General features: G+C 44.1%; 1 protein-coding gene across 2 annotated transcripts in view; it reads left to right on the forward strand.

Annotated features, from left to right (window-relative positions):
- SLC1A2 (solute carrier family 1 member 2) overlaps positions 1-26401 on the forward strand; it is a 401007-nt gene that overhangs the window by 144820 nt on the left and 229786 nt on the right. The window contains exon 1 of one of the 2 annotated variants that reach the window (XM_086959542.1): positions 6210-6256. The exons of the other annotated variant lie outside the window; for it this stretch is intronic. Coding sequence (XP_086815668.1) covers positions 6231-6256 — 26 coding nt within the window. The 5' untranslated portion in view covers positions 6210-6230. Of the gene's footprint in view, positions 1-6209; positions 6257-26401 lie in introns of those variants that run through there. 2 annotated transcript variants of the gene reach the window in all.

A 26401-nucleotide genomic window follows, 5' to 3' on the forward strand; every position in this document is an offset into this window, starting at 1 on the left:
CTGACCCATAATTTTGTCAAGAACGTATGAAAATTGTGACTTTCGCATCAATTTTTGTCACTTACATGCCTGTACAACAATAACAGTACGGTTTCTGCATAGAATATGCTTTGAAAGAAACAATCACTGTCTTTTGTAATACCATTGTACATCCTAGGGTCTGCAATGGTAACCTTTCAGAGGAATATTCTGTGCACAGTTTCCAGGTTGGCTGAACTTGATAAGAACAAACTCTTTCTCTCTATGCAGTGGCTATTATTTCAGAATCGAAAAACCTTTGCACGAGTAAAGATGACGGTGAATAGGGATCCTTCCATCCCTTTGCAAATTAAAACATTTAGAAACTACAAAAAAATGTTGGGTTTCATTGCCCTAACCAAGATGTAACTATGGACCCTGGGACTATTACCTGCTTCTTAAAGTCTTTCCGAATGGGAACTATTTCTTTACAGCAGCAACTGTTCATTTGATAAACTAGGGCTGATTAAAAAAAAAAAGAAAAAAGATTCCTTTTGGTGAAAGTAGTTTCAGGTAGTGGTGGTCCGTCGTTAAGGGTGGAGGTGCCCTGCCCCACTCCCACCATTTTCATAGAATCAAGAGTGTCTGACAGGCTGAGCGGAGATTAGCCTGACAGACACTCTTCATATGCAGGTCATGCAGCCACGCCCTGTACAGGCACTACGTGCCCAGGCTCTTGGCTGCCTGGGCTGTACTTTGCTAGGACGAACATGAGACAGTGCTGTGGGAGGGATATCTTCAGCCCCGCACAGCGCTTGGTGGTCCATCCCCTGATGTAGAGGGAGAACATCACTGATAACCTCAGTCCTCGTAATTTCAGTTTTAAGTCTTAAAGTGCCCAGGGCCAAGTGTCCCTCAGTAACGGTTGCCACAGGGTAGGGCGAGGTCAGAAAGACTCACTGACTTCAACCCACTCCATGACAAGTAAAGATGTGCCCCCTATTCTCATTGGCTAACCCATAACAGCTAGGGCGGTGGACCTCGAATCTGGGGAACTGGGTTCGAGTGTCGGCAAGGACGCTAAACATCCTGTGATTCTGGGCAAATTACTTCATCTCCCCGTGACTAACAAAAATGAATGTGTGTCCTCATGTAACATAACTGGTGCTATGATCTGATACCCGATTCCGGTCAAGTTAGCGCTATATAAAACTCTGCAAAACAACAAACTGTCCCCCTGGGGAGAATTGTGAATGACTCCCAGGAGTACGTACAATAGTGGCTTGCTGCTGGAAAAGATGTCACTTCTGTTTTGGATGAAGCCACGCTGGGTGCGAGTCCAAAGGATGCACTTCAAAGGAAAGCTGCTCTGAATGGCACATGGTGGACACTCACAAGAGAGGCTATTCTTTCATTGAGGTAGACAGGATAGTTAGATGGCACACATCGAAGGAACTCGTACCTAGGCATGGAGGGTCCTAGTAGCCCATTAGCTAGTAACAGCTACCTCCAATGAGGGCACTCTCTAGACATAAGTTGGAGACTCCTGACACCCAGACCTCAGATCTCATCTGGACTGGAGAGTAGACTGTTGAAGGACTGCCCTGATGTTCTCTGGACCTGGCAAGAGAGGCTGCACCAATTGCTTAATTGCACATGCTGATCCTTTAGCTAGAAAAGAGAGGACACTGCATGTGGTTTCTGGTTCATGGAAAAGCAGCTCCCGAGCACCAGACAGTAGTAGTGCTCTCCAAGAGTTGGTTGGCTGACTTCCTTTTAGAGAACCAGGCCCACAAAAGCTGAAGAATCCCATTCTGGCCAATTAGTAGCCACAATTATCTTATTGCTACTGACGTTTGAGGTGTAACCAGATTACTAAGTCACGATAATCAAAAGTAAAACTTGAGTCTACCGGACTCGGGAGAGTCATTGGTTGGTCGGGCGGACACTAGCCTGCACCAAAGAGATCCAATGGTTTTGCTGTGATTAGAGGCCAGTAGTCTAGTGGTAACTGGTATTTTGCAGGTCCAAAAAGAACTCTACGGGATATTGGCCCCTCTAGCCAAAGAGAGGGGAGAGGATGTAGCCAAACGGTTAGAGTGAGCGATCACTTATCTGGGGAACCGGATTAGAGTCTCGTAATGACCCTCAACATCTTGTGATTCTGGGCAAATCACTTACTCTCCCTGTGCCTACAAAAAATGAATATGTCCTTGTGTAACGCAACTGGTGCTCGTGTAAAGCACCATGATGCCTGATACTCTCCGGTCAAGTATGCGCTATATAAAACGAAGAAAAAATTTAAAAATCAGGTCTGCTCCATTAAAGTCTATGGTTGTTCGTACATAGAGCCTGAAACTGTTCTAGAGACTGCTTTGGCACCAAGGTAACTGAACTACTACTCCTCATTGGCCCCTCTGACCTTCCCCCTGTCATTGATCACCCAATGCAGAATGGAGTAGCCAAACAGAACTCTTTAAAATGTTACAATGTTTCCAAACTCTGATTTTTCCAAGTGCTTGTTGTCATTTTTGAGTGAAAAGCTGAAATTTACATTTTGCTTAAAATCTGTATCTCCAGGATCCTCTGGTGCATTTTGTTCTGTTGGTGTCTAAAAATTCATAAAAATAGAATCTGTTTTTATAAATTGGTGTTCAATTTCTTTCGCTTTGCGTGACTTTCTTGGTCTGTTGTTTTGGTACTTTTAATAGCTTTTTTATAAAACTGATAGCTCAAAGCCACAGCTACCCAGGTTTGAACTTGGGTTTAACAGACAAGCCTGACTGGACCCAAGTCGGTAACATGAGTGTATTACATGGTAAAGTCACACAACCACACCATAAAATACAACTCATTTCCTCACATGCCTCATTAATATTCATCTGGCAGGGCCTTCTGTAGCTCTTTGTAAATGGACATTTGGTGACCTATTAGTACAAAAGTTGTATTACAAGGTGGCAGGTAGGTCATATAAAGTTGCTCTGTAATGTTCAGTTTGCTTGTTTATACCTGGTACCATGTTTCTTGAAAAGGACCTGCCGTCAAACCTCACTTCTGAAATATTCTCTACTTTAGTCCTTTGTAGCACAGCGTCTTGCAAAAATGTAGGGGCCGCTAATGCTGTGCATCACTGAAAATGCACCTTACAGATTGTGAGAGCCTTGACCTGGGCTGCAAGTTTGCATTTTCAGAGAGTGTAGTAATTTTTGTTTATTAGTCAATTAAAACCATAAACAGATTAACATTTACAGTTAACATCACAGTGAATATTAATTTAAAAAATATAAAACACCATAGCAACAACATTACATTTAAAACCAGCTCTCCTGAGTCAGACGAACTTAGACATAAGATGGTGGCTAGGCAGTGCAATGTGTGTGTGTCACAATACCATAGACGCTGCTTTCTTGTGGTCGTTGGACCTTCTGTAGAACCACATAGGAGCCCTGCTCATCCTACCAGTTGTGTGGAAGGCCATGTGCACAGGATATGTCAGGAAAGTGGCTGTAACCCCAGCCTGCTCTACCATCACCAGCGAATCAGGATAGTAGTTACAATGCTGGTATTCGTTGCTACTGGAGAAAGACAAACTCTCATGTCTCAAATTGATACAAGACTCTGAGATTCCAGCTTCGGGTGCACTGTAAAACTGGTAAATATAGGTAAATATATGAAAAGACATTTAACACCTTTGTTGCAAAGAAACAACCAAGATTTGCTGTATCTCAGGATTATTCTAGACCCACATTCCCAATGGTATGTGATCCGCTGATCTTGGGTATCTGGGCTCCAGAGTGTTTTAATCTCTCTCTCTTTGGGTCTGATGTCACGCCCGCCGAAATACAAATCCCATAGGATAATATAGGATTTATTTTTCAGCTGATGTCCGTCACCGTTGTGATGGAGTAACCCGTATGCCAAGATCTAAATCAAACCCTTTGCTTCTAAACAAACAGGTGTATGACCTCTCAGCTCTCGCATGTTGTTCCCCAAAGGCCGTCCAACCAGGGTTTGACTGAAGCAATTGAACTTTCAACTTCACTGTAGGTTGTGTACCGAAGCAATCACATAAACCAACAAGTAGGTCAGAGATGAGTCCTGCACACAGGTTAGTTAATCAATATACCATATTATGGACAGTTCACGCTCTAACGTGCTGGACTCAGAGGTGCCTCAGCGTTTGACGTCAGACTCGCTTTTCAGAAGATGGGTCAACAAACCCACAACCTGTGTCACTAGGAATGGGACTGTTCTGAGGCAGATGGGGTTGTTTTATGTTTATTTTTCTTTTAATAAGCACGTCAGTCCATGGAGTGTTTCAAGAGTCACCATCGGCCAACAGTTCAAAGAGAGTTAGACGTAGGAGGTACTGAGGAACAGTGTTTTGGAGAGAGGTTTAGGTGTGAAATTTGTAAATATGAAGTAATATGACGGTAAGAATTCGAAATATATTTACAGTTTTATTAAATAATATGGTGACATCTGGTATCTGCAATATCATATATATTTGAAGTAAGAGTAGAAGTTATGATGCCTCTAGATGCCTAGAGTTCTCCTCACATTTACAGTTTTATTAAACATTGTGATGGGAACAGGTGCATACAGTTCAGATAGATTACACATCAGAATGTGAGGTATTTAACATAAGGTCATTAGGGAGTGATGTTGATGGTGTATACTCTACTGGCAAATTATGTCAAAGAGAGACAATTATATTCATTGTATGTACATTTACCTCATGTGGGTTTCATGAAAATGTATGTTTGATTCTCCTTCTCCGAGTTCATTTCCTTTTGGCCCTGAATTTACAAAACAGACACATAAGTACCTAAATGTAAGGAAACAAGATGTACCGGGTGAGCACCAGGCACTAGAGACAGCTTGACATCTCCAGCAGAGACCAGCCAGCACTCATTTTGGGAATATTACCTGTACATCATATTACAGCTTGTTTGGGGCACTATTAAGCTATTCAGTGTTACTTCAAACCACACCTGCTGCTATCATACTATGTGCCTGTAATCCAGCAGCGCATGTGAAGCGCTTTTACTGGGAGCAGGTAGATCACTACAATATTAAAGTACCCTGGGTGAGTACTCCCAGCAGTGCCTACTATCACGGGGAAGCTCCATGGTTTACTGCTACCCTGACTCTACCACAGCCCTGCTATTTATAGGTGCCCTCCTGTTACCCAATCACATAGATCCCTTCAGGCCACTCTATCTCTAGCCATCAGTACTAGTGTTTCAAAGACAGGCCCTAATGCGCTATGCTGGATCATGGAAACATGTATGTCAAGGGGACACAACACTGGTCTATGAGGGCTAAGAGTGTGCCAACAATTTAGGATAACCAATTTCACTACTAGTCAGTTGTTTGTCACATCTTCTTTCCACATAAAAATACCCCCAATCCTATTTTTTCATATTTTATGTCATATAATATGCATCTATAAGTGCTCCTATGTAACTTGTAGGTCGCAGCATGCCCCGTTCCACAGTGGAACGGGATAGACCCGATAATGAAGCATGCCACCAATGGGAAACCCTGGCGGGTGAGGGATACATAAGAAAATATTTTCTTTTCTTCATGTTATGGGGAGTTAGTTCATGGAATACTGATAGACTCTTTTTGTTTTTTAGTACTGTCAAGGGAACACAACATTGGTCCATGAGGGCTGAGGGTGTGCCAACTCTTTAGGATAACCACTCACTATTTAAATGACTCCCATTCACAATAATTGCATGTAAATTGTTGCATGTTATAACCTTGAAGATCTAGTATAGACATTTCCCTCATGGACCAACAGTGGACATCCCGACTATAGAATCTGAAGCAGGGATGCTCAGCGTTGGACATACATGCCTGTTACTTAGGCTATAGGCAACGGATCTACATACATATAATTTGTCTAAATGGGGACTATTTACCAAGTTCGCATTTTTCCTGGAAATCTGACAGGAATTCAGCCAAATTTCGGACTTTGGAGCAAGAATGTAAACAAAACACTAAAAATACACCTGTTTGTGTGCACGTGAGCTGGTGAGCACGCAAGGAAGCCCAGATAAAGGGAGCAGGACAGTCTAACCCACAATGTTTGTGACGTCATACTACAGTAAATAGTTCATGGCCCTTAGGACTGAATATCTTATTGACAAACAGGGGTTGCACAGCCAATGGACAGTCCTTCCTGCTTGAGATATAAGCCTTGCTAGCTGCAGGTTTGTTGGTGCTACCATATGGATATGGAATCCCCTGGCTACGAGACAAACATGGGGCTGGAAGGAACTGTTGTCAGGTAAGAATTTTGAATTAAAGCAGTGGAAAATAGGCATCTCTGAGGAAAATAACGAAGTGATATATATATACATGTAATTTTAGCTGTAATATTGTGCCAGGAGTGATAAATGGCTTTTTACAGCTCGGCAAGGACTGCACTGTACTAGTCCTATGCTTAAAGACTTTGCTGTATAAATTTCAAAAGTCATTTTCTATCTTGGCGTGGATAGCACTGTGCTAATGCTATGCTTAAAAACTTTGATAGAAAAACAGACATTTGAGGTGAGCAGATCTAGAGTGTCGCTGGTGTTGAGAGTGCTCTAACAGGGGCTGCTTTCCACCTAAACTTGAGAACTACCCAGAGTTCTCTCCTTCTTTTTTGCATAATTTATGCGTCACTCTATGCCTGAAAGGGTTTTGTTTTGATATATGGAATCGCAGGATGTTGAGCTGATGCCGAGATTCGAACGTAGCTCCCCAGCTCTAAAGTTCGCAATTCTAGAACTTGTGGCGGGAGGTGTGTCTAAAAGTGTATGTCGGTGCTGGCCATCAATGAGAGAGACCTGTGCATTTTTCAAATGGGTGGTGAAAAAATATGAGTATGTTGCTGGAGATGTGGGCCACCGTGCCACCAATGTACTTACCGGGGGAGGGTAAACACCCAGTATTCCGCAACTTTCTTTCCGCATACCATCACTCCACATACTTTCATTACGAAAGTACCATGACTCCGCAATGCCATTATAACGCATGGCATTACATTTTATATGCTTTTACCACGCATACATTTTCAACGAAATTCGTTGTAAATGCATGAATGGTAAAAGCATGTTTTTTTTTAATGTTTGGATAAGGTAAGTATGGGTATAGGGGTATGTGTTTTGGGGTACTGAGGTATATGTTTTGGGGTGTTTGGGTATTTTAAGGGTTCAGATATAGTTTTGGGTTATGGGGTACAGGGGTAGTTTTAGGGTTTAGAGATAGGTATGGGTTTTGGGGTACAGGGGTATTTTTAGGGTTCAGGGCTAGGTTTGGGTTTGAGGTATAGGGGTATTTTTAGGGTTCAGGGGTAGGTTTGGGCTTTGGGGTACAGGGGTATTTTAAGTGTTCAGGGCTAGGTTTGGGTTTTGGGGTACAGGGGTATTTTTAGGTTTCAGGGCTAGGTTTGCGTTTTGGGGTACAGGGTTATTTTTAGGGTTCAGGGCTAGGTTTGGGTTTTGGGGTATAGGGGTATATTTAGGGTTCAGGGGTAGGTTTGGGTTACAGGGGTATTTTAAGGATTCAGGTTTAGGTTTGGGTTTTGGGGGACAGGGGTATTTTAGGGTTCAGGGTTAGGTTTGGGTTTTGGGGTACAGTGGTATTTTTAGGGTTCAGGGCTAGGTTTGGGTTTTGGGGTACAGTGGTATTTTTAGGGTTCAGGAGTAGGTTTGGGTTTTGAGGTACAGGGGTATTTATAGGGTTCAGGGCTAGGTTTGGGATTTGGGGTAGAGGGGTATTCTTAGGGTTTAGGGATAGGTTTGGGTTTTGGGGTACAGGGTATATTTATAGGGTTAAGATGGGTTAGTGTTTAACCCTTTCGATGCTGATGACGAGCTCAGCTCGTCATGATGCACGGTTGAGCTGTGCTGATGACGAGCTGAGCTCGTCATGAACAATGGGAAAGTGGAGCCTGCAGCACAGGAGGGGAAAACACCTAGCAGCCAAGGTGTTAAGGGTGTTGGGGTATTTTAAGGAGTAAGGGTGGGTTATGATTATGGGGTGCAGGGGTGCAGGGGTATTTAAAGGGAGCAGGGTGGGATTAGCACACGATATGAGACATGGCATGAAGGGCGAAACGTACCACACACCCCCAGCGTTTGTCACGCCCCCGGCACACGCCCACAGTACAACGCAGACACACCGACAAGGGAATACTTTGCTGGCACTGTTCTTTTACCTTTTAAATGTATATGGTGGGTGTCTGCATAGCCTATGTCCTTCTGCTGCAACTGCCCTTTCCAACGCTGTATTGGGTGTTGTGATTTGTGCTGTGGTTCCTGAGTATACACGCCTCAAAGGTTTGGGCTCTCTCTTTATTGTATTAGTATGGATATATTGGCTGCTATAGAACTTCTACTGCAAAATTTCTCGCCCTGTAAAATTTTGAAAACGTTCACTGTCCTGATAGCAATATAACCCTTCTGCGCACGCTGAACCCGTAATTAAAACCCTCTACCTCATTCCAGTGCTTGCCTATTAGCTTCTCTCTCTGTAATTTAGAACAATCTACTAAGCTAATGGATGTCACCATGGTATTCTTCCCAAATATCGTATTTTTAATATTGTGCTACAAGAATATTATACCCAGATAGTGACTATGAAATATTGTGAAAGTAAGTATATATAGATAAGTATAGATTTATAATTCTTAAGTCCATGTATGTGTAATTCCAGGCTACATGTAAATTCAAGGTCCATAGATTCTTAATTTCACCTATATGTATCCTGATGATATATATCTTTTCAGTTCAATTCAATTGAAATCTTTATTCGGTCTACCGAATAAAAGTACATTAAAAAAATTGCAAATCCATGATGTTACAATTTTTGTTTAACTTTTACATATAATTAACATAAACAAAATATAAGCATTAAACTGGTTTTAAAGCTCCATAGTTTCACAAGTGTCCAAATTTGTAGACAAATGAGTATGCAATATAAGTTCCAAATTCGAAGAACTACCATACTTATAGCACAAACAGCCACAACTAAAAAGTGGGAATAAAAAAAGAAAAAATAGGAGCATGCTGTGTGCTTCTACTAGTGCATGAGTCGCAAGCTCTGGCGAGTCATGTCTTACTAGACCATGAACGCAAAGTGAGAAGAGGGCTGGCACACATATCTTCAAGGTACATAGATGTGGAGTCAAGATTATTAAAAACATACTAGGATACATATAGCTTTATATTCATGATATAGTGCTTGTCACTGTTTCGTCTATAATATTTTTTTTCTAGCTGATATTCTGATGTACAACTGTTACTGGAACTAGACAACAAGAAGGCACCCTTATGCCCCGATTTAAGGATAGTGATCTTTTTGGAACTACATTCTGACTCCAGGAAATCCTTGAAGACCTGGCTCTTCTCTTGTTCCAGCCCTCATCTCCCATAATCTTTGTGATTTAGTAACCTGTGAACTTTGATACACTGATCCTGTCTGCAGCGCCTTGATGCCTTCGGGCTAAGTTCGCGCTTAATACGTTTTATATTCATTCATTCATTCAAAGTAGCCATTGCTGCTAAACTCCTGCAATTACGAAGCTCTATCCACAACGGATGTCTTATCGCCCAACATGTGATTCTGAACCTAAGAAGGATGTAGAACTGAGTAGAGTTGTAGCCAGCACCTTGACTAGGCATCTCAGTTCGAGGAGGTTCCCAATGATGAAATATGCCACCTAGGGGGGTTGAGGGAGTTTGTCCTTTTAAAGGAATACTCCAAATTAGCTCGGCATATTGATCAACTCTTTCATCCACTTGTTATTTCTCTGTCTAGCTCCAGGTGTTTGTTTGTGGTCTGTTTGTGCACTGAGTTGGCTGCCTGCATTAGAGCCTATGATGTGGCACGGATTCTGGCAACCCAGAAATAGGGGTCAAAGGTTGAGTTCATCCGTTCTCAAACCTCATTCTTCCTACACCAATTTGATTAGCTGCATTTGTCGATAGCCGTTTTAAAATCTATTATTTTTTTAGAGGAACCCAGTGTTTGTACTGGTTGGCACCCTCCAATCACCTGACATCAACAGGCCCTTTAGTTTAACCCTGGCTGCAATTCATGTGTCCCTAAATATTTAAGTAAATGCGGAAATTACCCTAAAAGTACCACTGTATCATTTTATGTGCTGATTACCTCAAGTTACTAGCGCTGTTAAGTTGATCCTGTAGATTTTATCTGGAGTTCCTTACAATTTGTTAGCTAACAATGGGCTTAGAGCTCTCCTGTTGCTTACCATTGGTTGACTTCCTTATCACTCTCATTTGCTTCTTATACATTAGCTTGTGTGCGCATTGTCTGCTGTAGATGTGTTGTTAGCTAACAATGGGCTTAGAGCTCTCCTGTTGCTTACCATTGGTCGACTTCCTTATCACTCTCATTTGCTTCTTATACATTAGCTTGTGTGCGCATTGTCTGCTGTAGATGTGTTGTTAGCTAACAATGGGCTTAGAGCTCTCCTGTTGCTTACCATTGGTCGACTTCCTTATCACTCTCATTTGCTTCTTATACATTAGCTTTTGTGCGCATTGCCTGCTGTAGATGTGTTGTTAGCTTACAATGGGCTGAGAGCTCTCCTGTTGCTTACCATTGGTCGACTTCCTTATCACTCATTTGCTTCTTATTCATTAGCTTGTGTGCGCATTGTCTGCTGTAGATGTATTGTTAGCTTACAATGGGCTCAAAGCTCTCCTGCTGCTTACCATTGGTCGACTTCCTTATCACTCTCATTTGCTTCTTATTCATTAGCTTGTGTGCGCATTGTCTGCTGTAGATGTGTTGTTAGCTAACAATGGGCTTAGAGCTCTCCCGTTGCTTACCATTGGTCGACTTCCTTATCACTCTCATTTGCTTCTTATTCATTAGGTTGTGTGCGCATTGTCTGCTGTAGATGTATTGTTAGCTTACAGTGAGCTTAGAGCTCTCCCGTTGCTTACCATTGGTCGACTTCCTTATCACTCTCATTTGCTTCTTATTCATTAGCTTGTGTGTGCATTGTCTGCTGTAGATGTATTGTTAGCTTACACTGAGCTTAGAGCCCTCCCGCTGCTTATCATTGGTCGACTTCCTTATCACTCTCATTTGCTTCTTATTCATTAGCTTGTGTGCGCATTGTCTGCTGTAGATGTGTTGTTAGCTTACAATGGGCTTAGAGCTCTCCCGTTGCTTACCATTGGCCGACTTCCTTATCACTCTCATTTGCTACTTATTCAGTAGCTTGTGTGCGCATTGTCTGCTGTAGATGTGTTGTTAGCTTACAATGGGCTTAGAGCTCTCCTGTTGCTTACCATTGGTCGACTTCCTTATCACTCTCATTTGCTTCTGATACATTAGCTTGTGTACACATTGTCTGCTGTTTATGTGTTGTTAGCTTAAAATGGGCTGAGAGCTCTCCTGTTGCTTACCATTGGCCGACTTCCTTATCACTCTCATTTGCTTCTTATTCATTAGCTTGTGTACGCATTGTCTGCTGTAGATGTGTTGTTAGCTAACAATGGGCTTAGAGCTCTCCCGTTGCTTACCATTGGTCGACTTCCTTATCACTCTCATTTGCTTCTTATTCAGTAGCTTGTGTGCGCATTGTCTGCTGTAGATGTGTTGTTAGCTTACAATGGGCTTAGAGCTCTCCTGTTGCTTACCATTGGTCGACTTCCTTATCACTCTCATTTGCTACTCATACATTAGCTTGTGTGCGCATTGTCTGCTGTAGATGTATTGTTAGCTTACAGTGAGCTTAGAGCCCTCCCGCTGCTTACCATTGGTCGACTTCCTTATCACTCTCATTTGCTTCTTATTCATTATCTTGTGTGCGCATTGTCTACTGTAGATGTATTGTTAGCTTACAGTGAGCTTAGAGCCCTCCCGCTGCTTACCATTGGTCGACTTCCTTATCACTCTCATTTGCTTCTTATTCATTAGCTTGTGTGCGCATTGTCTGCTGTAGATGTATTGTTAGCTTACAGTGAGCTTAGAGCCCTCCCGCTGCTTACCATTGGTCGACTTCCTTATCACTCTCATTTGCTTCTTATTCATTAGCTTGTGTGCGCATTGTCTGCTGTAGATGTATTGTTAGCTTACAATGGGCTTAGAGCTCTCCTGCTGCTTACCATTGGTCGACTTCCTTATCACTCTCATTTGCTTCTTATTCATTAGCTTGTGTGCGCATTGTCTGCTGTAGATGTGTTGTTAGCTTACAATGGGCTTAGAGCTCTCCTGTTGCTTACCATTGGTCGACTTCCTTATCAATCTCATTTGCTTCTTATTCATTAGCTTGTGGGCGCATTGTCTGCTGTAGATGTGTTGTTAGCTTACAATGGGCTTAGAGCTCTCCTGTTGCTTACCATTGGTCGACTTCCTTATCACTCTCATTTGCTTCTTATACATTAGCTTGTGGGCGCATTGTCAGCTGTAGATGTGTTGTTAGCTAACAATGGGCTTAGAGCTCTCCTGTTGCTTACCATTGGTCGACTTCCTCATCACTCTCATTTGCTTCTTATTCATTAGCTTGTGTGCGAATTGTCTTCTGTAGATGTGTTGTTACCTTACAGTGAGCTTAGAGCTCTCCCGTTGCTTACCATTGGTCGACTTCCTTATCACTCTCATTTGCTTCTTATTCATTAGCTTGTGTGCGCATTGTCTGCTGTAGATATGTTGTTAGCTTACAATGGGCTTAGAGCTCTCCCGTTGCTTACCATTGGTCGACTTCCTTATCACTCTCATTTGCCTCTTATTCATTAGCTTGTGTGCGCATTGTCTGCTGTAGATGTGTTGTTAGCTTACAGTGAGCTTAGAGCTCTCCCGTTGCTTACCATTGGTCGACTTCCTTATCACTCTCATTTACTTCTTATTCATTAGCTTGTGTGCGCATTGTCTGCTGTGGATGTATTGTTAGCTTACAGTGAGCTTAGAGCCCTCCCGCTGCTTACCATTGATTGACTTCATTGTCACTTTCATTTACTTGCTTCCTATTCATTAACTTTTCTGCGCATTCTTTCTTCTGCTTGTGTTTGTTCTTCCTTGCCGCAGGTATACTTTACTGTGTTCTTACACTAAACACATTTTCATGCACTACTTTTTTCTTTTTCTAAGCACTACACAACAGTGCATGTGTTTCTTCCATCTGTCTCTAGAGCGCTTCTCTTCCCCCATCTGCTCTCTTTCACTATTGTGGTTTCCAAATCCCCTTTGTAACGCACTCTCCCCCACTGACAATGCTTGCCACTTACGTAATTCCACAACCCTAAGTCCACATTGCTCTCTCCCTCGCCTATTTGCTTTTCTTTACAGCCGCGGATCCTCCCTCATGGCGGAGGAGCATCGCCCCATTGCTCACAGCCTGCAGATCAAAAATAAAATGATAATAAAATAATGTTATTATTATTGGATTTTTTAATGATTGAGCCGGTGAGATTCTAGGCTGTCCTGTCCTCTATGCCTATGGAAAGCAGCAGGGAGGAGGAGGAGTGGTGGGTACTTGTAAGTGTGCCTGTCAGTGTGGCCGTCTGTCTTTAGCTGGCCAAACTGACTTGCACACTTCTATTTTTACAATACAGCTGTGTTGCACAGACGGGTGCATAAAAGGCACAGGCTCCAGATCGAGCAGCAAACCAGTCTGCGAATGCAAATACCAACGCTTCTCTGATGCTTGGAAATAGCATGAGAGCAGCGTTTGGATTGGGTGGGGAGGCTTCCATGCTGATTCCCTCCGCCCACTGTGACCTGTGATCCTTCCAAGCTTCCAAAACCCGTTGCTTTCCATTGTATCTATTTCAGAAGATATTGTAAGACTGCCTGTCCGGTATGGGTGGGCCGCACCCCTCGTCCTCTCTCTCCACATCACCTCCATATTGTGGGTGACAAAATGTATAAACACTGGTTAATTTTAATGTTTTACAAGTAGGAGAAGTACTTTATGCGTTGACCAAAAACTACAGACTAAAACCAGACCAGCTATATTTTATATCTGCTTTGTCTATTTATAAGTATGTGGGAAAGATTGAAAAATTAGCTCAACCGAGCCCGAACACATGAAGACGATCAGAGGTGTGGCTGCTCGGTCTGCGCCTGATAGAACCTCCGCGTTCAGAACATATTTCCCTGAATGAGATATTATTTTGGTCTAATGCCTGGTCTGGGATAGATTAATTATCATAAGAGCTTTTGCTAAGTACTCTGGTTGTCGCGGGCGATGGGCAGGGCTGCGCGTGAAACTTAAAACACGCTTTCAAGCCAGAGGGTCTTTCCCATTAGGGATCTCAAAACGAATTGCCAACTAATTGTCTCATTTGCCTGCCTAAGTAACACATAGTCATTTGGAAAAATGAACTTGTGCACACATTTCACCCTTTCCTGCCCATAAATTAGAGCGGATAATGATTGGACATGTGTTTGAGGAAACACTGCAGGATTCTGAATTTTGCAGCTCGTATGGGAGGAAAATTAGCATCTTCACTACATTGTCTCCCGTTCTGATCACCTTAACTCATAAAGGGGAGGTAATCCTAAAAGAGGTAAAAGAGGGAACTACCGCACCTTATGATATTGTATTTCACTTGGCGGTGTCACCTACCCGAGTACCAGGGCACTTGGACCCTGAACGGGAAACGTCTTCAAGATACATGCATCTGTCCTGCTGTGCTCTTGCACAAGGGCGTGCTTCCTCCAGGCATTAAGTGTGTGCCGTAATATATAGTCAGCCTGTGCACTATGGAACAAGTACAGAACGCCTTTGTGAGCATCTAACTACAGTCAAAATGTATTGATATAAGAGTGCAAATTTACTTTTGAAAGTCACCAATCCCGAATTCTCAGTCACATGCCCGTGTACAAATATTTGGAGATTTATTCCTGTTAAGTGCAGTAGAGAATGTTTATCCAGGGTGGCAATGGTAAAGGAACATTGGTGGAGAATTAAGGGAACTGGGGCCAGGTGTACGACCAGTTCATTTGCAAGACACTATTTGCGATTCTGAAATGGGTTAATATTCATGAGACAGGTCGCAATTTGCCACCCATTGGGAATGACCTACACACACAAGGATGGTAGCCTGCAGGGGGGCAGCAGACCTCCATGTCTGCGTTTCCTTTTTAGGTTTTGCCTGGGGCACGGAGCTTTAGCTCCGCCTCCAGGAGAAATCTCTAGTTTTCAGTAAGGGGGACTTGAATACGCCCCTCTGTTCCATTGGCTAGCTCCATAAATGGAGGCTAGCCATTGGAACAGAGATCTGTCCGTCATTCACGGACCAGATTCGGGGGCGTTCCCGAGATTTTTTCCATGGGCGTTCCCTCTGTGTAGTCATGCGGCGGTGGGCGGGGTTATTTTTTTGGTTTCCTCAAGTCATGTTTTTGTCGTTGCTCCAAGAAGTCCAGGTGAGTGCTCTGCCTTTTGATTACCCTTTCCCACCCCCCTCTCCCCGTGTGTCCGTTCCTGACCCCCTCTCCCCGTGTGTCCGTTCCTGCCCCCCTCTCCCGCTGTCGGCGTGCCCTTTCCCTCCCCCCTCTCCCGCTGTCCGTTCCCGCCCCCCCTCTCGGTGTGCCCGTTCCCGCCCCCCCTCCCGCGGTCTGTGTCTCCGGCCCCTTGTAAATGCTCCGATCGAGTGCCCACCTCGATTATTGTTTATTTGACACAAGCCGGTGCCCACCCGGCATTGTCCCATGCTTTCACTGCCATCGGCCGGGGAGAAATCAGGAGACGCTGTCCCGCCTCCCGACCCCAGGGCCGCGCTGCGATTGGCTGCAGCCGCGACCCGGAAGTCAGGCAGGCCGGGGGCAGGACCTAGAGACAGCCGGAAGCGGACGGGAGGCCACCCCGCGCTCCGGTGCGAGGAGAAGCCGGCGTCTTTCCTTCCCCCCCCGGCTCCCAAGGCGAGGGAGAGCTCAGGAGAGAGAGGGGGAGGAGTGTGCAGAGAGAGCCCCGAGGAGCGGGAGCTCTCGTGAAGGCTCCCGCGGACCGGAGCAGAAGCAGAGGAACCCTTGCCTGCAGAGACCCGGTGAGTGCAAGAGCCGGGTTGTTGTTCTCCGGGAGGTGCGGGGCTCCTCACACCCATCACCGAGCGGCCCCGACTGGCAGTGGGCCGCTTCAACGAGGCCCCCGCATTGGTGCCCAACCCCACGAGGGGCATCAGCCTGCATTCCGCATTTGGAGCCTGAGGGCTCAGGGGGCATCTTTTGGCTAAGAGCCCACGAGGCTCAAGAAGGCGCCCCAGTGTTCCCAGGTCCCCCGTGAGGGACCCCGACAGCCCAGTGAGGCTGCAACTTTGCTCTTAGAGAGTCCACAGAGGCTCTGGGGGCATCCTTTGTTGTAGAGCCCAGCGAGGCTCCAAGGGGCCAGTGCTTTGTCATTTAGAGCCTGGGAGAGGCTCAAGCGGGCATTTGTTTATTCAGAGCCTGCGAGGCTCCCTCGTTGGCCCATCCTTGCTTGCACACCCGGTGAGTGGGGCAGAAGGAGAGGGAGGGGCGCCGGTACACATTGTCGGTGTCCCCCCCACCCCGTAGCGCGAACATTAATACGAATATATTACACCATCACGAGGAGCCTGAACCTGCATGTCAAAGTGCAACACAGGGGAAGAAGTCCCTAAACCAACATCTTCACAGGACAGAAAGGACCGAATTACCGCAGAAATAAACTATGTCTCAGAATGTCTCTTGGAACATGCCTTCACGTGGCTCCCTGATAAACCAGCTGATATGTAAGGAAAAATGTTATTCTGTTCGCTGCCAACTGCTACTTTCCATGCAGGGTGAACTTAATTTTTAAGTTATTTAAAACAAAACAGTGATGCAAATTTGCAAAGTTGAAAAAATATAAGTGTGTCAATTCTCACTAATTTAATTTTGACTGAGACGACCATGTATAACTGTCACTTCACTCATACAAAAACAACTTCCATTACCAACTGTCTTTTTTCAGCTTTAAATAGCGCGAAACAGTCCTGAAGGACCTGTAGCACTTTACACGAGCACCAGCTACATTACACATGGAAACATTCATATTGGGGCACATGGAGTGTAAGTGACGTAACCAAAATCACAGGATGTCGAGCTGACACCTAAACAGAACCAGATTCCCCTATTCAAAAGTCGGAAGCTCTGGCCATAACGCCACATCCTCTCGCCTCTATCCATCAGCTTTTGACGATCAGAGGACAGCTAGTCTCACTAAACTAGAGCGGCCTAAAGAGCACGTGGCTGTAGAGGTTTTACTGGTCATAAGAATTGACTTCAGCGCCTGGATACTTACAAAGAGCGGGAAAAGATACTCGGTGTTAAAGGAAGCCCGTGAATAAAACATCAAAAGACTTAAAAGAAACATTGCCACATTCCCAAGGGTGGAAATGAATGACCGGCTCGAGCCTATTCGGCAGCAAAGCAATTTAAGCTACATGTGGTAAGAACCTGGGGGTATCCACATATCTGCACGACAGCCACACGTATGGTCGAGGCAAAAGGAAAGATTAAGTGCTGATTTCAATGCGATGGAACAACCAGGTCTTCTCGCTGTGCCCTTAGGCAGTCAGTGGTGACTCAGCGGTTCTTAAACTAGAAACTTGTTCACCATTGGTGTCCTAAGGCCTTTGGTATGATTGACATGTTAAAAAATGCAGTAGGTACACTTTTTGGGTCTTGGTTTCCCCGGTGTAGCATGGTCGAAAAGTTAGTCTCAGTCTAGAGATGGTGCTGGATTAAGAATTTAGAATCTGTACAAATCAGTCAAAATAACACTTTACGTCAGCGCTACAGCTTACAAAATATAGGTTTTTGTTATTCACATTATAGCAGAGTGGAGCAGTTAAAATGATAACTAATGCACACCAGAAGGGTCTGGTATCCTCTGTGGATGAGATCTAAAGCCAGAGTGTTATAATGTCACTACTGTCTCACGGCTCATCAACGATGTTGTAGAAAGCCCTGCGACTCGCATTAAATGTAGCATACTTCGTCTCTGTGTGGGTGTGTGTGGGGGGGGGCTCTGTGTGGGTGTGTGTGGGGGGGGCTCTGTGTGAGTGTGTGTGGGGGGGCGCTGTGTGTGTGTGGGGGCGCTCTCTGTGGGTGTTTGTGTGTGGCATTTGCGACAGATTAAGCTATTGGCATTGTAAATGACAATGCCATTTATTTATGTTAAAAAAACATAAATAAAAATAATGTCAAGAGAAATGCCAATAGCTCTAACTTTAACAAAGGCAAACCCATTGCATTGTAAATGCTTGTTCAATAAAGCAACTATTTTTACAAATGCAGCCTGTTTTCCTTAAAGGAAAATAGAATGCGTTTAAAAACAAAAAAAACACGTTTTAAGAGCAGGCAGTGCCTATCAGGGACTTGGCTCAATGGGCTAGTTGAGAGAGTTGACGGGTGACGCGAGCATGTAAAATACCTCTCCTAAGTACTACTTTCTGCTAACACCCATGTTTGGTGTTGGCCGAGTCAGCATTTCTACGTTTGAAGGTCGATATTTTGAGCAAAACTCAATTGTGTAACACCAACATCTGTTATTTACAGCTCTACGAAGTGGCACAACCCTGGTATCACCCACTACATAACAATAAGATTTGTATTCGTTATTGTGGTGGGTTGTTGTGTCTGTGGAAGCGCTTATAAAACCTGACTGTGGAGGGAGGGAGGGGGCTTCCATTCATGAGCGCGCGCTGCATGCCCGTCGACTGAGATCATCCCGGGATTACTGAGCCCCAAGGCCTCGGCTGCTTCACTTCCGCCCCCTGATCTCGCGCTGCCTGAGCAATGTGCACCCAGAGCTGAGGCGGCTCTTGGCTGCTAGAGCGCATTATATCAGATGGGCTTCGCAGCACTTCACAGCATCTGTGACGGGGACCTCTGAGAATCAGTTAGTGACCTGGGGTGGGGGGAGGCCTCAAGTCACCCCATGCGCGCTGCAAGCAGCTCCTCCAGTCTCGTGGCCAGGGTACATGCTGTGCCCACGTGTGTTTTTTTTTTTTTTTTACCACAACATGTATTTAACATTTTAAATGTGTGTGGTCTTCCCTCCCCTTCGTTTGCACTTCACGTAATTTGCTTATGCTTTGAAACACTTATGACACTCAAAAATGCTTTTATAATTGTTAAATATACTTTGTTTCAATGTTTAATTTGTAAAGCAGTCACATTTTTTAACACTCAACGTAACTTTAATGCCCAAACGTGGCTCGTGAAATCGTAAAAAGAGCATCAAAAGTCAGATTTCTATGTTTAATTTGGCCAGATATCTTGCACAAATGCAGATTTGCACTAGTTTTATAATTATTAACTTTTGTTTTAAACAGTGGCGGCCACCGTCTACCTAAAGTGGTAGGGCGGACGCAGGTGGAGAGGGCGGCCAGGTTGGAGAAACATAAGTGCACATGTGTTTTTGGCCGTCCGAGGACGGCCGGCCAAACACACATGCGCACTTATAGTGCGCTTTACTCCTCCCTGACAAGTCCAACCTGGCCCTATACTTTTATATTGTGGAGCTCAGACAGCATAAATAAAATAAAAATAACATTGGTCATTATAATTTTATTTATCGTCTGTTAGCATGGGCTGTGGTGTGACTCTGCCCCGCCATTACGGAGGAGCCACGCCTGGTTTTAGAGGTTACTTTATGAGCGAAGATATACTTGTATGCTCAGAATTAATGTTTTGCACTTAACAATAAACTATCCTCAACTTTATTACGTTGATAAATTTGCACTGCTTTTATGGTTTTAATTGCGATGTAATGACTTTAATTAACTGAAATAACAAACAATAAATATAAATATATATGTAGTAAATTGTGACTATTTTACAAATTAGGTACTGAAACAGTCGATCTTGGTTTTGAAGCGCAAACAGCGGTGCTGCCCCAGTTGGGTGTGGAGAGTGGAGCACCTCTCCCACCCTACCAGCACTGGTGTAGTCAGGGGGTAAACTGAGGGCCTGAAGCCACAGCACTACTTTATGTAAAGATTGCTACTGACAGGCTCTCCACTTGTGGCAGGAAGGCGTCTGACCACGCCCGCCCTCCCTCAGACCCCGCCTCGGCTTCCCAGCCATGAACAGAGGTGACGGACTTTGGCGGGTTAGGCAGAACCTGTCAATCATGGCAGAGGTCCCTACTGCTTCAGTCAGTGGCGTAACATGAAATGATGTGCCTGCCCCCCCTACAGAATCTGAAGAGGGGCTCCTTTTCTTCCCTATCTCACAGATATTCATTGGTCTTGGGCTGAACAGGGGCCCTGTGGAGGGTTGAGGGACCCTCTTGAAGTTTGGGGCACCACTGCAGTGCAATAGCCTGCATTAAAACCCCTGGCTTTGCTGTTCCAGATTATCCAACGCCAAACTGGTAGTGGAGAAAGACCACAAGAAGTGCTCCCAGGATAGGAACATTTGATGAGTAGTGTGTGCATGCGAGTGGGACTTATATGTGTGCATGCTGGTGTGTGTTTGCCAATCTATGTGTCTGCATTTGAGTGAATAGATCTATGAGTGTGACAAACTGGAAAATAGACCAGGCATATTGTGGGCATTTGGGGCATAATTGTTTCCCTTTCTGGCATAATAGTTGTCTATCATCGAAATATTGTGGGCGTACTTGGCATCATTTTGGTTATCCCTGGCATAACGGTTGCCAATATACTGTGGTTGTGATGGATAATTTTAGGCTATGCCTGTATAAAGCTACCCATTCCTGACTAATTGTGGGCATTTATGATTTAATTTAGTATTTTCCTAAATGGCTAATAAATCCTTCCAGGCTGTAAGCATAGCAGTAAACAGGAGGCCATTGCGCTCTGGATTAGGTACTACCCAGTAGTCCCCTTCCCCAGTCTGGATTCTTTCCATTGAAGAGGGGTACATATCCTTCTTCTGACTGCAACACCCCTTTAACCTGGATGCAACTCCAACGAGACTGGACAAGCCTTTAATGCGCTGATATGATCTCCCTATGGTGGCTGTAGCCTCTTAAGCGCTATGCACCCCCTTGGGCTGGATGCACCCCCTTTAGCTGAATGAACGCATTCATAAACAGGATGTTTTCCATACGAACTATGTATACCCCCTTAGGTGATTGCAATCCTAATTTTATTTATGTATTCCCTTTAGTAGGATCTGGGCCTTTTAGGCTTGGTTTACCGCCTCCAACTGCATGTAACCTCACTTTAAAATGGATGTAACCCCTAGGGGCACTTGAATCCTTATAATTCTGGACACAGCACCCCATGTGGATACAAGCTTCGTACCCAGTGGAAGCGCCCCTAAGTGGGTTGCCTCTCCGGTAGAGTGTATGTGACTGCTTAGTCTAGACGAAAACTCCTTTTGTCTAAATGTAGCCAGCGCTAGCAAGTAGTATCCCCTTTTGGTATTTATGGCCCATCTTAGGCAGGGTGCATCACCCCTTAAGGCTCCCTAACACTGAATGCACCTCGACACAAGGTACAATGCAATTCCCTCTTCTAGATTGATCTTCAATCACTCAACTCACAGTGTGGATTTACCAACGCCTTAGCTGTACTCCTCAGACTTATTTTAATATTTTTTTTAATTTCTTTTTAATATAAAGTGCTCAGATACCCTTACAAGGTTCTGTCTATACGATATTAGGTGAAACTAAATAAGGTAAGAAATAAACTCAATGAACTATGTTACTCAAAGCGGTTATGGGGTTTTAAGTAGCTTACACAAAGGAGTCAGATTTGAAATATCTTACTAGTGACAAGTAAAACATATATATAGATTGCGGTTTTATTCGCTGACTAAGTATTCATACCCCATTACATTTGACCTCTCCAAACTGACATTTCCAGCCAGAGTTACAGAAAAGCGTTCTTGGCTCACTTCGCTGCTCAGCTGCATTCAGCAGTGCTTGTTTGCCACGTTATAATCTTTCTAGGATGTTTGGTTTATTCTTTTTTCAGAATTGTCCCTTATCCTTGATTTCCCTTTGCCAATCATGGCTGATGGTCCCCGTCTGTAAATTTTGATGGACTTCCTGCACATTTTTCCAGATCTACCCCATCCAAACCCCTCTAATCCCCCGGTGGTCCCCGGACAACCACGGCAAAGTTACGCTTTCAGTAGGAATCTGGGATCGGGAATGGATCCAAGGGGCTGAGGAAGCTCATGACTTCAGAGCCGTGGGAGCCGTCCACCTGGCTGGCCTCCATCTCCTTCTTTTCATGACTTATCCCAGCCTGAATGAGGTATTATTTCTGTTCCAGTTTCCAGTCTGAGCTCTCCTCATCGCTGGCTTGCAATACTTCCTGGCGGTCGTGTGATCAGTGAAAAGATCTCCCTGGACGAGCGGTGACTTGGCCATGTTCCCAGATACAACAAGTCCAACAGTTGAATAGCAAATTGTGGAGCGCGGTCTCCATTGGAAGTCCAGGGAGGTCCTCTGGGACTGACCTTAGAACTAAATTTCAATTTTCATTTATGCCCCATGGAATTGACTTTACTTGAGGCAACTTTGCAGTTCCCGAACCCGATAGAGCGGGCCGATCATGTAACACTCTGTTCCTTATACAGGCTCATCGAATCACAAAGCAGTAAAATCAAGTACAGCTTTCAGAATGCCTACCAAACAATCATATAGCATCAGATATGTATCTGTACATATATATTTATTATAAGCTTACTAGACAATCAGGTAATGCAAAGGGTTGAAGATCAAAGCAAGAAATACCGTTTAGGTAGAGAAGACAACATCAGTGTCCAGGTTGAAGAGGTGGGAACCCATATGCAATATTCTTTGTTAAGTCCAATATCCTTGGCTGAGCTCAGGTGAAAGGCATTCTAAAAAGCACGGATATGATGCATTTCCTGGACAGCTTCTGCTTTGGTTAAGATCTAAAATCAGGTTGTAAGGCAATCTGCTGTATGGACCCAAGGATTTGTCCCTGTGTTTCTGACCTAATGGTGATTGGTCCATGAGGTGAGAGTATGCTGAGTGTTGGGTTCTACATAGGGGCGTGCGATCCGTTTTACCACGCCGGCAGAGTGCGTAGAGTTTGGGCCAGTCCACTCACCGCTTGTACCAATGGGTTCCAGTGAAACTCTGTCAACTAGCCGCAGGAAGAAGCAATGGCCTCTGGCGTGCTGTGAGAGCCATTTGCACTGATTTTACAGCACGGAACAAGATCCCATTTGTCAAAATCAGCACGAGCAGCGTCAAGTGCCAAACTCTGCCAACTTGCAGAAACTCACTGAGTGTTTTTTGTAACTCCGTGGAATTCCGCAGAGTGAAACTCTGTGAGTTCTGCCCACACCTATGTCTACCAGAGGCTATTCTGGCTATTGCCCCAATCGGGTTTATGAATTGTGCAGAGGATCCTGAACTTGAAGCTCGCTACTACGGGAAGATCGGCCTCAAGTACGTTCGTTGTGCATATCCTGTGGACTAGTGGTCAACAAGAACAGTTTTGGCTTGGGTCTCCGTTTATATCTGCCTTTCAACTTTCAATAACTGAACTTTCTTTCATTTGAAATTTAGAGTACCTGCACTTCTCAGCACTGCTGCAATATATTTAATGGGAAAGTACTGGCACTTCTAAGCACTGCTGTAATACATTTAATGGGAAAGTACTGGCACTTGTAAGCACCTCTGTAATACATTTAATGGGAAAGTACTGGCACTTCTCAGCACTGGTATAATACATTTAATCGGAGAGTACTGGCACTTTTCAGGAGTAAACCGGTACTCTACATAGCAAGTACCTGCACTTCTATATTCCCATTGAAATCACTGGGCAGATCTATGAGGGACTGAGTGAAAGGCTATATGGTGGCATAGGGCAGAAAATGGCATGGAGTGAGTAAGCTTTTTGTGCCAGAGGGGCCCTGGGAGCCCCTATACATATTTTTCTATACACCTTAAGCTGGGAGATGGTACATTGTGTGTAGAGATGGCACATTGTGTGTGGAGATGGTAAATTGTGTGTGGATGGTACACTGTGTGCATGATAGCACTTGCATTGCAGAGGAGTTGAGGGAGGGTGAGGGACTATGGCAGGAAATCATCTTCTCAAGCAATGCATTTTACACCAAAGGCGGCAATGGGAGGGTCAATGCATAGTGGCTGCTAGTTCCTCCCACAACCCATAGCAGGATTTGATCCACTTACATCCTCTTCTGCTTATTTCTATAAATCTTCCTATCTTTTATTTTATTCTTGTCTCTATTGTTAAAGGGGTGTTTTATATATTTTTTTTGCCTTTCCTGTTCTGCACTCTACTTCTTTGTCTTATATTCCTATGACCCTTTCCTGCTGGTGTAGTACTGTACGCTGCCTGTACTCATCTCCTCCTCTTTGTTATCTCACACTTTATGTATTGTTCACTGTGACAGCCCTTTGATTTCTGCAACCTCTTCCTCATCATAGTGGGGGCACTCCACAGCTGCAATCATGAGTATGAGAAGTACTACTACAGGAGTACTTTATTACACACTCTTGCACGCTTTTGTGAATTGGTCCGATATATCTACCTCTCTTATCGCAAAAGAGTGAAGTAGGCATAATCCAGCTATTTCTACTGATTGTACATTAATAGTCCCTGAATATTCCCATTATATTGCATTTTTAGATGTTTTGGAACAAATTCATAAAGGCATGTAAGAGTCCCTAAAAAAGAATACTTTACGTATATGTATGTGTGTGTACACTTATGTATGTATGCATGCATATCAAATTTCTATAGTGCAAACCTAACCAAAAGGCACTGGAGCACTGTACATGTCTAAAGATTAGAATACTGTCAACTTTGTAATATGAGAGGAAGCTGTGATGTAGACGGTTAATGCATTGGGATGTAGTGTTCTTTAAACAGTTAAGGAGTTCACTCTTTCCTAAATAGTAGCATATTTGGGGTGGTCCTGATGCTGTTCAAGGTCCTGGGTGCGTAGATGGAAGAAGCCTGTTGTCTTGCTTTTTTCTTTTTAATACTTCTTAGTCTGCTGTCTGTTGAGGTGTGTCCACAGAGGTGGTGGCCTTGTCTGCTGGTCATGATAACTTTGTAAATGATACAGCTAGTTTTGAAGACATTGACAGCCAGTAAGGGGAGCTGGGGAAGTTCCCTAAAAAGAAGGGGATGCATCCTATTTCTTTAGGCCCTGGAAAAGACATTTATTTATTTATTTATTTATTTATTAGAAAGTTTTATATAGCGCGAACGTGACCCTTGGGTATCAGAGCGCTTCACAGAACACATATACATGAGGTAGATTAGAAATACAGCATACATATATATGAGGTAGATTAGCAATACAATTCACATAACGTTACCATGAAGGGAATGAGGTAGGTGGTTATAGTTCCATATATTAGATGTAACCTACTGCTACAAATCACATAACATTGCCCTACCGGACTGAGGTAGGTAAGTTATAACTCTAAGTAGGAAGTCTAACACACTGATAAGAGGTAGATTCGGCATATGTCCATCATGAGCTATATACTTAACTACGTATACTAGTTTGTTAAAGATTCGGTTAGTACTACCACCGGGATTACATAATGCTATAATTTCAACCTGCGTCTTTCCCCAATTTGACATAAATGCTGGAACTGTTCTTCGGTATCCAACTAAATTGCGTGCTAAGTTCCTGTATAGGCCATTCTGATTTGGCTTTGATTGTGCAGTCTTCTTCTAGTTCTAATCGAGTGTAGCGCCTCTAGGTTGAATACTGCTAACTGGGCGTTGTTTCTATTTTCCATCTGCCGCTCCGTGTAGGCACCTTCCAGATGCGGTGGCGTTGAAATCCGTATTTGACTATGTAAGGAACTTACTCATTAGGAAGATCTTAGCTTCCTTTTTGAATGAAGATATGTTAGTAATTTTCCTGATATTCGGAGCGAGTGAGTTCCAGACTCTGGGGGCTGCCCCAGAGAACGCTCTGTCATAAGTTTTCTTCTTCCTGAATTTGGGTGGCCTCAGCAGCAGCTCCTTGGCACGTCTGGCCGGTCTACAACCTCCCGATATCTCGATCTTCTGGGCCAGGTAACTCGGTGTTTTGTAATGGATTGCTTTGTGGGTGATACATGCCAATTTAAATTGGATTCTGGCTTCATATGGAAGCCAGTTTAACGCTTTTAGGTGGGGAGAAATATGGTCGAATTTCTTCGAACCGGTGATGAGTCTTGCAGCTGCATTGAGGCATGCTTTTAGTGGTGCCGTGGACATTTTTGGCAGGCCTGCTAAGGTTGTACATCCATATTCAATCCTTGAGATAACTAAAGATTGAATTGCCAGTTTGAGATCTGCCGACGAAATGAACGGTTTCACTTTCCTTAGGTAGTTCAGATGAAAGCGTGCGCTATTTGCCATTAGTTTGATGTGTGCTTTCATGTCTAGATTCTTATCCAAGGTGACTCCTAACGATTTGGCTGAGTCCACCAGCGTGGGGTTGCAGTTCATGCTGTGATCATTTTGGTCCA

This window comes from Lissotriton vulgaris, chromosome 2_2 (genome assembly GCF_964263255.1).
Source record: "Lissotriton vulgaris chromosome 2_2, aLisVul1.2, whole genome shotgun sequence".
Taxonomy (NCBI): Eukaryota; Metazoa; Chordata; class Amphibia; order Caudata; family Salamandridae; genus Lissotriton; species Lissotriton vulgaris.